Source organism: Ricinus communis, chromosome 7, assembly GCF_019578655.1.
Source record: "Ricinus communis isolate WT05 ecotype wild-type chromosome 7, ASM1957865v1, whole genome shotgun sequence".
Classification (NCBI taxonomy): domain Eukaryota; kingdom Viridiplantae; phylum Streptophyta; class Magnoliopsida; order Malpighiales; family Euphorbiaceae; genus Ricinus; species Ricinus communis.
In genome coordinates, this window is record NC_063262.1 from 27,533,367 (window position 1) to 27,547,361 (window position 13,995).

The window sequence follows — 13,995 nt, forward strand, 5'->3', positions numbered from 1 at the left end:
TTATAAAAACTAGCCTAACATATTTAACCCAAAGATCGTAGTATTAAATAAAAAAATATAAACAATAAAGTAAAAGTTTCCTCTAGATTCAGAATTTCTCAAATAGGAAGATGATTGGTCCTCACTCTCCATTTCTTGTAAACTCCTTAAATCTTAAAAAGAGTAATGAAAACTAAACTAAAGTGTTTATTGAAAAACTATAAAGAAAATAATAGTGACAAATACAGAGAGCAGATAGAAGAAAACTCTCATCCCCCTTAAGAATTAGGTTTGCATAAATATATATAGAAAATAATCTTCTTCTAAGTAAGTCTTCCTAGAGATGTATACTTAATATAAGTCTATCTAATAGATAAAACTTAAAATATTTTTATCTCCACTAAATACTATCTCATACAACATTTACAAATTTATTATAATTATAATCTCTTTAATATAATAGATTTTGGAAAGTTAGGTACATGATACATTGACTAATGGTGCAAAAAAGTCCTTAATAAACAACTCGAAAAGCAATGCACGTGAAAATTAGCAACAAAATAACACGCCTTTGTGGATTCTATGGTCCCATCAAGACTTAGTGTGAGATGTCATAACATTACTATGTAATAGAACAAAAATTACATTAGATGTTAAAATTTGTGCCTTTAATATTCTTTTCCTAAAATTAATATTTTTATATAGTGAAAAATATTACTTCTAAATTTATCCTAAAATTAAAAATTTTAGAAAAACATTACAAATGATCGTTTTAATGTCAAATTAGAAATTGTAGAAAAACATTACAAATTATCACTTTAATGTCTTACTTTTATATACAAATATAGTAATAAAATGCTTATTGCATTATATTTTTCATTATAATACATAGTTTATCACATTCCATTTTATTATACTTTAAATCATTTGATGTGTTGGAGATAATTTTTAGATTTATATGTCATTTCATCGATATTTGATTTTGGATGTTGTATCATATTTTAAAGGAGACCACGACAATATTCAAAATATTTAATATATTAGAGATAAATCTACGTGTTCATCGAATTATTAAGAATAGTTATAAATAATTTATGAAATTATTAAAATTGATAATTAAGTATTTTTTTTGAAATAAAATGATTCTTTCATTGATAATGATTATTTAAGAGACAAGTAAAGTTGATTATGTTTGAAAATGCATGCTATTCTTATTATAAACATGAGCTTTCCAATTGATCGTATTGATAGAATAATTGTATGTAATATCTTAGCTACTTCTGGTACATCGACGAAAAACACATTTGACGAGTCTTTAAACGAGTCCAAAATCTTTTAAATATCAAACTCAAATCAATCCTAACTGTCATGACAGAAGATAAATAAACTTTCATACATTAGTGTTTCTTGAGTGCTTTTTTTTGAGTGTATAACTTGAACAGAATGCGACATTAATTCATATTTTTTCCCAATTGATATCATTGATAAAATGACTAATAATAATTACAATAAATTAATATTAATGAGTTTTAATTCCATAAACAGAAATTTATTATATAAAATAAATTTTAAATTTTGAATAGAGTTTAAATAATAAAAAAGATGATCAAAATCTTATTAATTCTTATGAGTAAAAATATAAATTCAGTTACTATTTAGTTGTTATAGAAACCTATTTTTAAATATATTTTTTCTTCATAAAAGAATATACCACGGATTAAATTTGACAATAGAATTGTTTTTTTTTATTCAAAAGGAAAAATAAAATAAAATAAAAGTACTCATAAAACTCACATTTTCTCTTGTTGTTATTTCGGCATTCAATAAAATAAAATCTTAAAAAATCAATTTAAATAAAAAGAAGGATAGAAGAGGACATTATAATATTAAAAGGCGACGTCCTTACAAAAATTGAAAATCCTACTGAAGAATCTTAAGTGATTCAATTTCATATTTGTTTTGTTTGGTATTATTTATGAGAAAAATCTTATTAATTATGTTTATAAAAATGAAGATATTTAGATTACCAATTTCATAAGCCTATAATGATAGCTTGTTAAAAACAAATAAATAATTAACATATCAGCCCATTTAATATTATTAACTAACAGGCCAAACAATTTAATGAGCTATGCTCATTTTAGTAACTTAATTCAAGGGAATTTTTTAGAATATTTTAAAATCAATAAAAAAAATTATTTTCATTGTGTAAATTATTTTTAAAAATTATTTTCAATTTTTTTTTTTAAATTTACGGTATTGATTATATTTTAATTATTTTTTGTTGTTTTATCCAAAAACAATAAAAAATAAGAAATCAACAAAAACCTTAACTTGAAAAATAAAAATTCAAAAATATTATTATTTTTAATATCTTAATACAATAAAAATAAAAAAATAGAAAAAATATTAAGTCTAACAAAAAAGAATCATGGGTATTTATGATAAGTCTTACAATCTATCTTATCAATCCTGAGATGGATGGCAAGTCTGACTGGATATCCCTTGGAAGATATATTAAAATTGCGAAAAGCTTGGTGGCAGCATGGCCCCCTTAACCCTCCACCGGTCTCTATGTATCGGTGGTCCTCTGCCCAAGGAAAAGCTAATACTCTTGGAATTATCAAGTGGACGAGTTCTTTGTATGTGGAGCCAGTCAATTCATGGTAGACAAATAATCTAGATGCGCATAGAAAATCTGCACTTAAAAGGAAAAGTATCTAGATAAATCAATTATTTCTACAAGAAAAAACAAGTGTGAGCACTGAGCAGCACATCCTCATCAACCCATGCATAACAGTCTGCAGATGCTGACCTAGTAACCAAAATATGATTTTTCTCTTCTTCTATGGAAGCAGACGACAGTGAACTCGCTTATTGATAGTAATTTAGCAGGTTTTGATTTAGTTTAACATTGTAAAAGAGTCTTTATATGTTTGGTTAAATTCAGAGTGGGTACGTCAGGCACCCACCTGACCTCATTATCACTTAATCTCAGTAATCAAATTCTTGCTGGGAATCAAGAATTACTATTGACCCAAATATGTATAATATATATATATATATATGTTCATATCGATCAGTCACTGCCTTGGAAATTTTTTTTGGTTACTGAAGTTGACAAGTGAGTTATGTATTTCTGTGGCGTTGTTCAGATGACATTTTGACCCTATGGAAGCAATGGTTGTCACGGTGCATTAACCAGCGTCTGTATGCCAGCAGAAATTAGTGAGAACTGAAGTGAAAGATGGCTTAGTGAATGCTATTACCAAATAATAATACCCACAAAAACAAAAACAAAAAACAATACTTGAGTGACTTGAAATTTTGGTAACATCCAGTTTAATTTCAGCTTTCAAGAAACAAAATAGTTGTGATCACAGCATTATTATTATGTAAATAAATATTGCCTTCTTTGTGAGAAAAATTCTTAATTAGCCTAATTGTATACACCATAATTTATATAAAAAAATAATATTACATATATATAAATATAATTTATATTTTAATATAAAATAATTAATATATATTTTATTATTTAAAATTAATAAATATACACTAATTATTTATTAATTTAATATATAAATAGAAACATAGAGGAAAAATATATTTTTGGATTGCTATACTTTTTGACTTTATTTTATTTAATGCATAATGATTGATAGTATTTTAATTAGTTTTTATATTTTTATTTTAATTATTAACTCCTATTAATAACGTATGTACAAATCCGTTGAACTCTTATATTTTTGTTAATAGAATGCATCCTTATACTATATTTGTCGGCTTTGAGAGGATTCTGTAAATTTACAAACATCATTTATAATTATCATTAAATTCAATAATGGAATTGATTTTTTCTCTATTTATAAGCTTTCAAAATAATAAAAATAATAATAAGATCTTATTGGATGTAGCAACTACAAAAAAGAAAAAGAAAGAAGAAAAGGACTAGATTGCTTAAAGTTTTGGTAAATTCCAATTTTACTTGCAAGAGCCAAAATAGTGTAATGATTCATTTCAAAATTTTCTGTAAATATAAGGAAAAGACTTCCAATTTGAGTGCGAGTCCAAATTGAGATAGTGCAGCTACAGTTCTTGTGGGCGCCACATTTTCATTACTCTTCTGCAAGGATCTTGAAGTTCCAATCCAAATTGAGCTATTAATTTCACCGCTTCATCAATTTTAAGTGCAGACATCGCACAAGCAATAATGACTTTCTACACTCTGATTATGTTGCCTCTTCTCCTCTTACTCCTGCCACTGCTTTTCCTCTTCAGCAAGAAAAAGAAAGCTGAAGAAGGAAATAAGCGCATCCCACCAAGCCCTCCGAAGCTTCCGATTTTAGGAAACTTGCACCAACTCAGTGAATTGCTTCACCAATCTTACTGCGAGTTATCCAAGAAGTATGGCCCTGTCATGCTTCTTCATCTCGGTCATTTACCAACTGTTGTAATCTCTTCTGCTGAAGCTGCACAAGAGGCCTTGAAAGTTCATGATCTTGCCTGTTGCAGCAGACCTCTTTTAGCTGGCTCTGGCAGGCTTTCTTACAATTACTTGGATGTAGCTTTTGCACCCTATGGTGAACTATGGAGAAAAATGAGACAGCTGATTGTTCTTGAGCTCTTTAGCATGAAGAGGGTTCATTCTTTTCGGCCACTTAGAGAAGCAGAAGTCGAAATGCTTATCAATTCAATTTCTGAGTCGGCATCTTCTGCAACTCCTATTAATCTTACTGACAAGTTGTTTGCTCTTACTGCAAATATTACATTTAAGATGTCTTTCGGATTCGATTATCGAGGGACTGATTTTGACAGAGATAGATTTCATGAAGTAGTTCATGATGCTGAGGCTGTGGCAGGAAGCTTTTCCACCGGGGAGTTCTTCCCGTTTTACGGTTGGATTATTGACAGGATATCCGGTCATCACGCAAGGACAGAAAGAGTTTTCTATGAGTTAGATAAATTTTTTCAACATGTAATTGATGATCATCTTAAGCCTGGAAGAAAAAAGGACCAGGATGACATGATTGATGTGCTGTTGCGAATAGAGAAGGAACAAGCACAAGTTGGAGAAGGAGCTCACTTCACCAAAGATAACATTAAGGGAGTCCTCCTGGTACGCTGCCAATTCTCCCCGTAATTTATTATTAATCCTGTGATCGAGTTAAATCTTTATGCATAATCTTAGGTTAATTACATAGATAGTGCCTGAATTTTAGATTTTACTATATGATAAAAAAAAAAAGGAATAGAATAAGTTATTTCTAGATAATTAATTATTTTTAAATAAAGTTCTAATTAATTATTAAATATATTAATTTTATAGGGTGGTGTTGGACGGTAGGCGGTGGTTACCTTTCCTTAGTGAGGTAGTAACCGAAAGAAGAATATTCTAATTATAATCTTCATATTATTAGCATCTAAGTTATTTGTGTCAATAAAGCCTCGATGGTATCCGAATTGCAGAATTTGTGCGAAGCCTACGAAGATTAATGTTGTTTTAAGAGACATTAAGATTTTATTTAAAAAGAACATTAGGGTTTGATTTAATGTTAGCATAGTCTTATTTAATTCACAAATACTTGAGATGGTTTTAACAGGGGAATATAATGCTAACTTTAGACATAATATTGTTCTTATATTCCATAATTGTGAATTAAATATCTTTTTTTTCAAACAATCACTTCTGTTAATTATTCTCATTCATACTCCATTAACCAAAAACAGGGTGTTTGTTATTATTTTTGTTTCATGTTATTTATTTATTTTTTTAAATTAAAAAATAAAATGTGTTTATTAAAATTATTTTTGTTTTCTCTTTTCAAAACTTTTTACAGTGTTTAGAAACAAAATTTATTTTTAATAAATCACTAAATATTACTTTTGTAATTTATAATTTTTATTTTTTCTCTTCAAATTTCTCTCTCCTCCGTAATTTATCTCTTTTTTATTCTTTTTTCTCTCATTAAATTCTTATGTAAAATTAAATAAAAAATTATTTTAGAGAAATAATAACTAAAAAGCATTAAACATTTTTGTAACTTTTTAAACATAAACTCAAAGCAAAGTGACCTGCTTATAATACAAAAATAGAAATTTGGTAACTAAAAAAAATAAAATGTAATAAAAATTTTAGACAGACCCGAAGTTCGAGCATCTCCCATGCAATTAATCCCGTAGTCTTCGGTTCAGATTGTATGTTAGGCAAAATATTCAAGAAACTTAAAAGAAATTAATGATATATTAGCAGTTAAGTTAGGCTAAGTAGAATTTACAAGACTAAATAGAAGTTACAAGTTCTTACTTCTGGTACTATGCCCTACAGATGTTTCAGGGTCAATACTCATGGCAGGAAATCTTAATAACGCAGCTAGATATAGAGAACATTTTTGGCGTCTAGCAAAACTGAAGATTTAATTATTGAATCTTATCTTTCAAGCCTATGTTATACAATGATTGCTGCTATATTGTCGCTGACGTACCTGCACAATGTCTAGATTATTCCCCAAGTACTGTGGCGCATGAGCACCATAAATTATGCCGAAGTCTTTGTCATATCAAATTATTGTGTTTTTTGTTGGTCTGTCAGAATTTATTTCTGGGTGGTGTGGACACTTCTGCGATTACTCTAAATTGGGCAATGGCAGAGTTTGTTAGGAATCCAAGAGTGATGAAGAAATTGCAAGAAGAAGTCAGAAATTCTGTTGGAAAGAAAGGAAGAGTGACAGAAGCTGACATTAACAAGCTTGAATACCTTAAGATGGTAGTAAAAGAAACTTTCAGATTGCATCCTGCAGCACCATTACTAATTCCAAGAGAAACCCTTTCTCATATTAAAGTCAATGGCTATGATATTAAGCCGAAAACCATGATCCAAGTTAATGCTTGGGCAATTGGACGTGATCCTAAGTACTGGAAAGACCCTGAAGAGTTCTTCCCTGAAAGATTTGCTGATGGCTCCCCTGACTTTAAGGGAAAAGATTATGAATTCCTGCCATTTGGAGCTGGTAGAAGAATGTGCGTTGGGATGAACTTGGGAACAATAACAGTAGAATTTGTGCTTGCAAATCTCGTTTATTGTTTTGATTGGAAGTTGCCTGACGGGATGCAGAAGGAAGATATCAACATGGAAGAGCAAGCTGGTGTCAGTCTCACTGTCTCTAAAAAGACACCCCTCTGCCTTGTGCCCGTCAAATACCTGCAGTGATACCCCTCGCTAAAAAGACACCCCTCGCTAGAAGAAACCCATTAGCTGAATAGCATATTAACAGGAGCATGTTCCCATTACAAGGCGCAGAGCCTTGCACATCGAGGACGCCATATTAATAGGAGTATGATGTGTTGTTGGACGAGAATAAAGAAAAAGAACCCATCTTTGTTTCCCCGACTTTTTTGACTTTGCTCTACTTCGTTTCCATTATTTATTTCTTGTCTTTACAGAAACATTGAGCTTTTGTTTTCTTGTACATCGAATGTAATGCATGTTATGTTGAATTAGACTAAATTTATAAATATTAAATAATTGAAAATTAAAACTAATTAGTGCAGAAGTGATAATAATAAATAAAGGGTGGCAATGCGTCGCAGGTATGTATACTTGGAAGTGGTCCTGCAAGTTGGTTGGATTTGTAATTTTCAAGATTTTGTCTTTGCTTTTTTTTTTTTTTTTTCTTAAATTGATTGGTGCAGAAGTGATAATGTATTGAGTTGAAGGCATAGTAACTGGATAAGGCTTCAAAGTGGAATCACCTTAAACTGTAGTGTAATGTTGTGTTATTTACTTTTACCATTTTGTTTCTCCAGTTATTTAATAAGTTGAATTCTGGGAGCGTCACAATGATTTATATTGAGAAAGAGATTTTAGTTTAGCAAAAGTTAAAGCTACAATGTTTATGAATCCGCTATCCTCATGGGTTCTAATTTGCCTTCTGTCTCTGGTTTTCCTTATTAAAAGAAAGATAAAAGTTGGAAAAGGAAACAAGCAGCTTCCTCCAGGCCCTCCTAAGCTTCCAATAATAGGCAACCTGCATCAACTTGGACGACAACCTCACCGTTCTTTGTGTCAATTTTCCAAGAGATATGGTGTTGTACCTACTGTTGTGATATCCTCAGCTGAGGCAGCAGAAGAAGTCTTGAAGATTCATGATATTCATTGTTGCAGTAGACCTGCTTTAGCTGGTGCAAGAAAACTTTCATACAATTCCTCAGACATATCTTTTTCACCATATGGCGAATATTGGAGACACATCAGAAAAATCAGTGTTATAGAGCTTTTCAGCATCAAAAGGGTGCAGTCTTTTCGCTTCATCCGGGAAGAAGAAGTTACTTCACTCATCGATTCAATCTCTCGAGCATCAGCTTCTGCAACTCCTATTTCTCTGACTCAGAATTTGATGACTCTTCTTGCAAATATAGCATTTAGAATGGCTTTCGCGACAAACTTTGAGGCAACTGCTTTTGCTAAGGATAGATTTAAGATATTAATTGATGATGCTGTGACCTTGCTGGGAAGCTTCTCCGCAAGTGATTATTTTCATCGTGTAGGTTGGATTATTGACAGAATTACCGGTTATCATGCCAGGTCAGAGCGAGTTTTCCAAGAATTGAACACATTCTACGAGCAGATAATTGATGAGCACCTGAAACTTGGTGGGAAGCTAAACAAAGGACACGAAGACATTGTTGATGTGCTACTCAGAATAGAGAGGGATCAAGCTGAAATTGGTTCACTTCAGCTTACGAAAGATCGTATTAAGGCAGTTCTCATGGTATGCTGTCTGTACTCTCCTCAACTTATGAAACTTAATTTTATATCATTTGTCTTACCCTTTAGGTTTTGTATATATATAAGTTATTTTTGTTTTTCGTTAGCCCTCTTCACGTGTTTGGACATCAGGCCAGCTATGTTTGCCAAACCTGGCCTGATAACACTAGGTGAAGTTGAGCTCTGACGGTGTTTTAAACAGTTCTATTTTATCTTGATGTCTGCTTTGTTTTGCTTGTGATTTTCTTGAATTAGGATTTATTATTGGCTGGATTACAACTGTTTCTGATACCCTAGTATGGGCTATGGCTGAGCTTGCTAGGAAACCAAGAACGATGGAAAAAGCTCAAGAAGAAGTTAGAAATTTAATAGGAAACAAAAGGAGAGTTAGAAAAAGTGACATTCACAAGCTGCATTATCTCAAAATGGTAATAAAAGAAACTCTTAGATTACACCCTCCTCTTCCACTGCTAGTACCAGGAGAAACCATGTCGAAATTTAAAATCAACGGCTATGAAATTTATCCGAAAATACTGATCCAAGTCAATGTTTGGGCAATTGGACGAGACCCTAACTACTGGAAGAACCCAGAAGAATTCTTACATGAAAGATTTATGGATAGCTCAATTGACTTTAAAGAACAGAATTTCGAGTTCTTACCATTTGGGGGTGGTAGAAGAACTTGTCCTGCACAATACATGGGGACTATATCATTGGAGCTTGTACTTGCAAATTTGCTATATTTTTTCGATTGGAAGCTACCAAATGATGTTACAGATATCAACATGGAAGAGAGAGATGGTCCTAGTCTTACTGTATCAAAAATGGAAGATCTCAAACTTGTACCTCTCAATTACATGGAGTTTTAGTGGTAGTCATCCTTAGATGATAAGATGATAGGATATGTGTGATTGTGATTACAGTACTTAGGCTGCCTTTCCTTGTCGCAACAAATGAAATGTATTTTGTTGGGAGACGTGGTAGGTAAATACAAAATATTAGTAAATATTAATTGTCATAATTTTTTACATTATTTCAATTAAATAAGTGTTATTTAATTGAACAATAATTTACATAGTAGTTTATGGTCTAATCACACACAAGTATATTCAAACATTAAAATTAAAAGTTATGGTCACTATGGATGAGAAAACAATTACGGTAACTAACATTTTGAAATTATTTGATTTAAACACTTCAAAGTTAATATAATAAAATTTAGATATTAAGAATTTTTCAAAAAAGTAATTTAAAGATTAAGAAGCAAGTAATTGGTTAAAAAAAAATTAAAAGCATGATGAATAACATTAGATAAGACTCGATTCTATTTTTTTTACTTTAAAATAATTGTATATTTATCCGTAAGTCTTTAGTTAATTTTTAAGTAAGAGTATTTATATTGCACTATTTATATATCAAATCTTTTTATTTAAAAAAAATTATCGCATAAAATGAAATTCTAAAGTAAAGTGAATTCTATTGTTTATTTTGATTTTATTAAATATATTAGAATTTTGATACATTATTAGAATTTTTAATTATATTTTTTTTATTAGTAAAAACTTAGAAAGAAAATATAAAATTATTAATAAAATATAAAGAGTTGATTAAATTTAAATATAAAATAGAGAATTGAATTGTCACATTTAAAGAGTTCATTGGAGCCACTTGGGACCAACAGTAATACATCTTTCCCCCAATCTATAGAGGTTTCTATGTGAAATTCCTTGTCGTAACCAAACTTGCTGTTCATGCCAATCAACAACTCACTTCAATGCACTAAGGCCTATTTGGCGTTAAAAAAATAGGTTTATTTTCCTTTTTTAATTTGATGTAATTCGTAGCTTTGGCCCCTCTTTGTGGTTCTACTGCTCATACAGTTCATGCTTGCTGCGATTTCCGCTATGGCTTGGATTCTTGGCACTTAACAAAAAGAGAAAGAAAAAACTATCAATATCATACAGAGTTATGGCTGCTAACACAAACTAAAGAACAGTTAGAGTACAACTCTTTATTTACCACGTTCAACGGTTTCTTGGAGATGTCTTCTTCCTTCATACAATCAACCTTATCTCCAAATCCCTCAAGAATAGCTGAATCGATCTTGCATATGATGTCACTAATTTTGATTGTATTCACAAATATCAAATCAGCAATCATCATCCCATGTCACTAATTTTGATTGTATTCAAAGATCATCATCTCGTGACGACTGATGTGTTGTAAATTTATAGCCATAGGTAAGATATAAGTGATATACTTATCGTATCACTTATTCTTTTACCCGTAAATTTATAATTTTGAAAGAGAGATTTATTTTAGCAAAAGCTAAAGCTAAAGCTACAATGTCTATGAATCCGCTATCCTTATGGGTTCTAATTTTCCTTCTGTCTCTGGTTTTCCTTATTAAAAGAAAGATAGAAGTTGGAAAAGGAAACAAGCAGCTTCCTCCAGGCCCTCCTAAGCTTCCAATAATAGGCAACCTGCATCAACTTGGACGACAACCTCACCGTTCTTTGTGGCAACTTTCCAAGAGATATGGTCCTGTCATGTTTCTCCAATATGGTGCTGTACCTACTGTCGTGATATCCTCAGCCGAGGCAGCAGAAGAAGTCTTGAAGATTCATGATATTCATTGTTGCAGTAGACCTGCTTTAGCTGGTGCAGGAAAACTTTCATACAATTTTTCAGATATATCTTTTTCACCATATGGTGAATACTGGAGGCAGATTAGAAAAATCTGTGTTCTTGAGCTTTTCAGCATCAAAAGGGTGCAGTCTTTTCGCTTCATCCGGGAAGAAGAAGTTACTTCACTCATCAATTCAATCTCTCAAGCATCAGCTTCTGCAACTCCTGTTTCTCTGACTGAGAAGTTGACGACTCTGGTCACAAATATAACATTTAGAATGGCTTTCGCGACGAACTTCGAAGCAACTGATTTCGCTAAGGATAGATTTAGAATATTAATTGATGACGCTATGTCCTTACTAGGAAGCTTCTCTGCAAATGATTATTTTCAACATGTAGGTTGGATTATTGATAGGATTACTGGTTATCATGCCAGAGCAGAGAAAGTTTTCCAGGATTTGGACACTTTCTACCAACAGATAATTGATGAACACCTTGAACGTGGTGGGACGATAAATAAAGGACAGGATGACATTGTGGATGTACTCCTCAAAATTGAGAGAGATCAAGCTAGAATTGGTTCAATTCAGTTTACGAAAAATCATATTAAGGCAGTTCTCATGGTATGCTTTCTGTACTTTCCTCGACTTATAAACTCTTTATTTGATTCTTTTTTTTTTTTTTCATTTGTCTTTCCTTTTTAAGTTTTATAGTATAAGTTATTATTCTTTCTATTTCTAGTTAGATATGTTTGGATACCTACAAGATTTCACTTTAATTTATTCTTCTTAAAAGTCTTATAAAGATCTTTTTTAAAATTTTTTAAAAAAAATTCTAAAAAATAAATAAATCCTTACAAATTGAAACAAAAAAAAAAATGTCACCGTTAAAAGTCTCAATTTGTAAGTATTTAACTACATTTATTCCGATTAATCATCATTATCTTATTCTTTATATTTGATAACATAAATTTGACGCTTAATAACTTCTAATTTCATTATTTAACTATTAAATTATAATTTAAAAAGTCATTAATCTAATAATATCGATTTAATGACAAAACAATAATGTTTTGAGTCGTTAAACTCTAAATCCATATTATTAAACACGAGAAATATGATAATGATAGCTGATTAGAGTGAAAATAGCTAACTCCTTGCAAATCGATACTTTTTAACGCGCTTCCTTTTATCACAATTTTTAACCACATTTCTTTTTTATTTGAAAAAAACTATATATATTACCAAAAATTATTAAATGATATTTTTTATCCCTTTTCTATTTTTATTTTAGTGCTAACTAGGATAACTGCTAAATCTGGCTGGCTATCTATATGCCAAGCGTTGCCTAATAAGACTACTTGAAGTTGAGCCTTGACCTTGTTTCGAACAGTTCTATTTCAACAGCTAACATATGCTTATTCAGCTTGTGATTTTCTTGATGTAGGATTTGTTTTTCGCTGGAGTTACAACTGGTTCTGATACCCTAACGTGGGCTATGGCTGAGCTTGTCCGGAAACCAAAAGTGATGGCGAGAGCACAAGAAGAAGTCAGAAATGTAATAGGAAAAAAAGAAAGAGTTACAGAAAGTGACATTAACGAGCTGCATTATCTCGAGATGGTAATAAAAGAAACTCTGAGATTACACCCTCCTGCTCCATTGCTACTACCAAGAGAAACCATGTCGAAATTCAAAATCAATGACTATGAAATTTATCCTAAAATGTTGATCCAAGTCAATGTTTGGGCAATTGGACGAGACCCTAAATACTGGAAGAACCCAGAAGAGTTCTTACCTGAAAGATTTATGGATAGCTCAATTGACTTTAAAGGACAAAATTTTGAGTTCTTACCATTTGGGGGTGGTAGAAGAAGTTGTCCCGGACAATACATGGGAACTATATTATTAGAGCTCGTACTTGCAAATTTGCTATACTTTTTCGATTGGAGACTACCAAATGATGTTACAGATATCAACATGGAAGAGAAAGATGGTCCTAGTCTTACTGTATCAAAAATGGAAGCTCTCGAACTTGTACCTCTCAAATACTTGTAGAAGATGATAATAAGTTGGACTGAAACACATTTCTTATACTTTTTAGTGATTACTGTGAGATTAGGTGGGCTGCCTTTTCTAGTTGGCAACAATGAAAAATTATTATCTCTTTTTCAGATTTATGATGAGATTGTTTTTTAATTATTTTCGATTGTTCATAAACAACCGAAATTATTAATCTAAAAAATTTAAAAATGATATTTTTAATATTTTAATATAGTAAAATGGAAAACGATAGACAGAAACGGAAAAATAATAAGAAAAACAGAAAACATGACGAGTATTCCTGATACTTCTCCTAAAATTAAAATAGGAAAACAAATAGTGACCCTAATTCTGGCAAAATGTAAACATGATTAGTCACAATAAACAAAAATAACCTAAGTTTTACTAAAATAGGAAAATTTTATCTAAAAATAAAATATTTTTTGGACGATAAAATTGCCATAAACGGCATCCAAATCCAATATATCTATTGAATGTAATTAAAGAAATAAAATCAGTAAAAACGATAAAAATACCAATTGGAAGCCTTTATCATGGAATGTCAATAGCAAAATCAATGG

The 13,995-nt window shown here is 30.9% G+C and overlaps 2 protein-coding genes and 1 pseudogene across 2 annotated transcripts; all 3 read left to right on the plus strand.

Annotated features, from left to right (window-relative positions):
- The first annotated feature begins 4,043 nt into the window (after positions 1–4,043).
- LOC8283476 (cytochrome P450 71B10) lies at positions 4,044–7,479 on the plus strand. Its single transcript, XM_002530010.4, has 2 exons — positions 4,044–5,098; positions 6,572–7,479. Exons 1-2 carry the CDS (start codon positions 4,193–4,195, stop codon positions 7,187–7,189), a joined length of 1,524 nt encoding a protein of 507 aa, XP_002530056.2. The 5' UTR covers positions 4,044–4,192; the 3' UTR covers positions 7,190–7,479.
- Positions 7,480–7,613: 134 nt separating this feature from the next.
- LOC8283477 lies at positions 7,614–9,804 on the plus strand (annotated as a pseudogene).
- A 1,207-nt stretch (positions 9,805–11,011) lies between these two features.
- LOC8273595 (cytochrome P450 71B36) lies at positions 11,012–13,551 on the plus strand. The gene is made up of 2 exons (XM_002530012.4): positions 11,012–11,997; positions 12,821–13,551. Exons 1-2 carry the CDS (start codon positions 11,092–11,094, stop codon positions 13,427–13,429), a joined length of 1,515 nt encoding a protein of 504 aa, XP_002530058.1. The 5' UTR covers positions 11,012–11,091; the 3' UTR covers positions 13,430–13,551.
- The last annotated feature ends 444 nt before the right edge of the window (positions 13,552–13,995 follow it).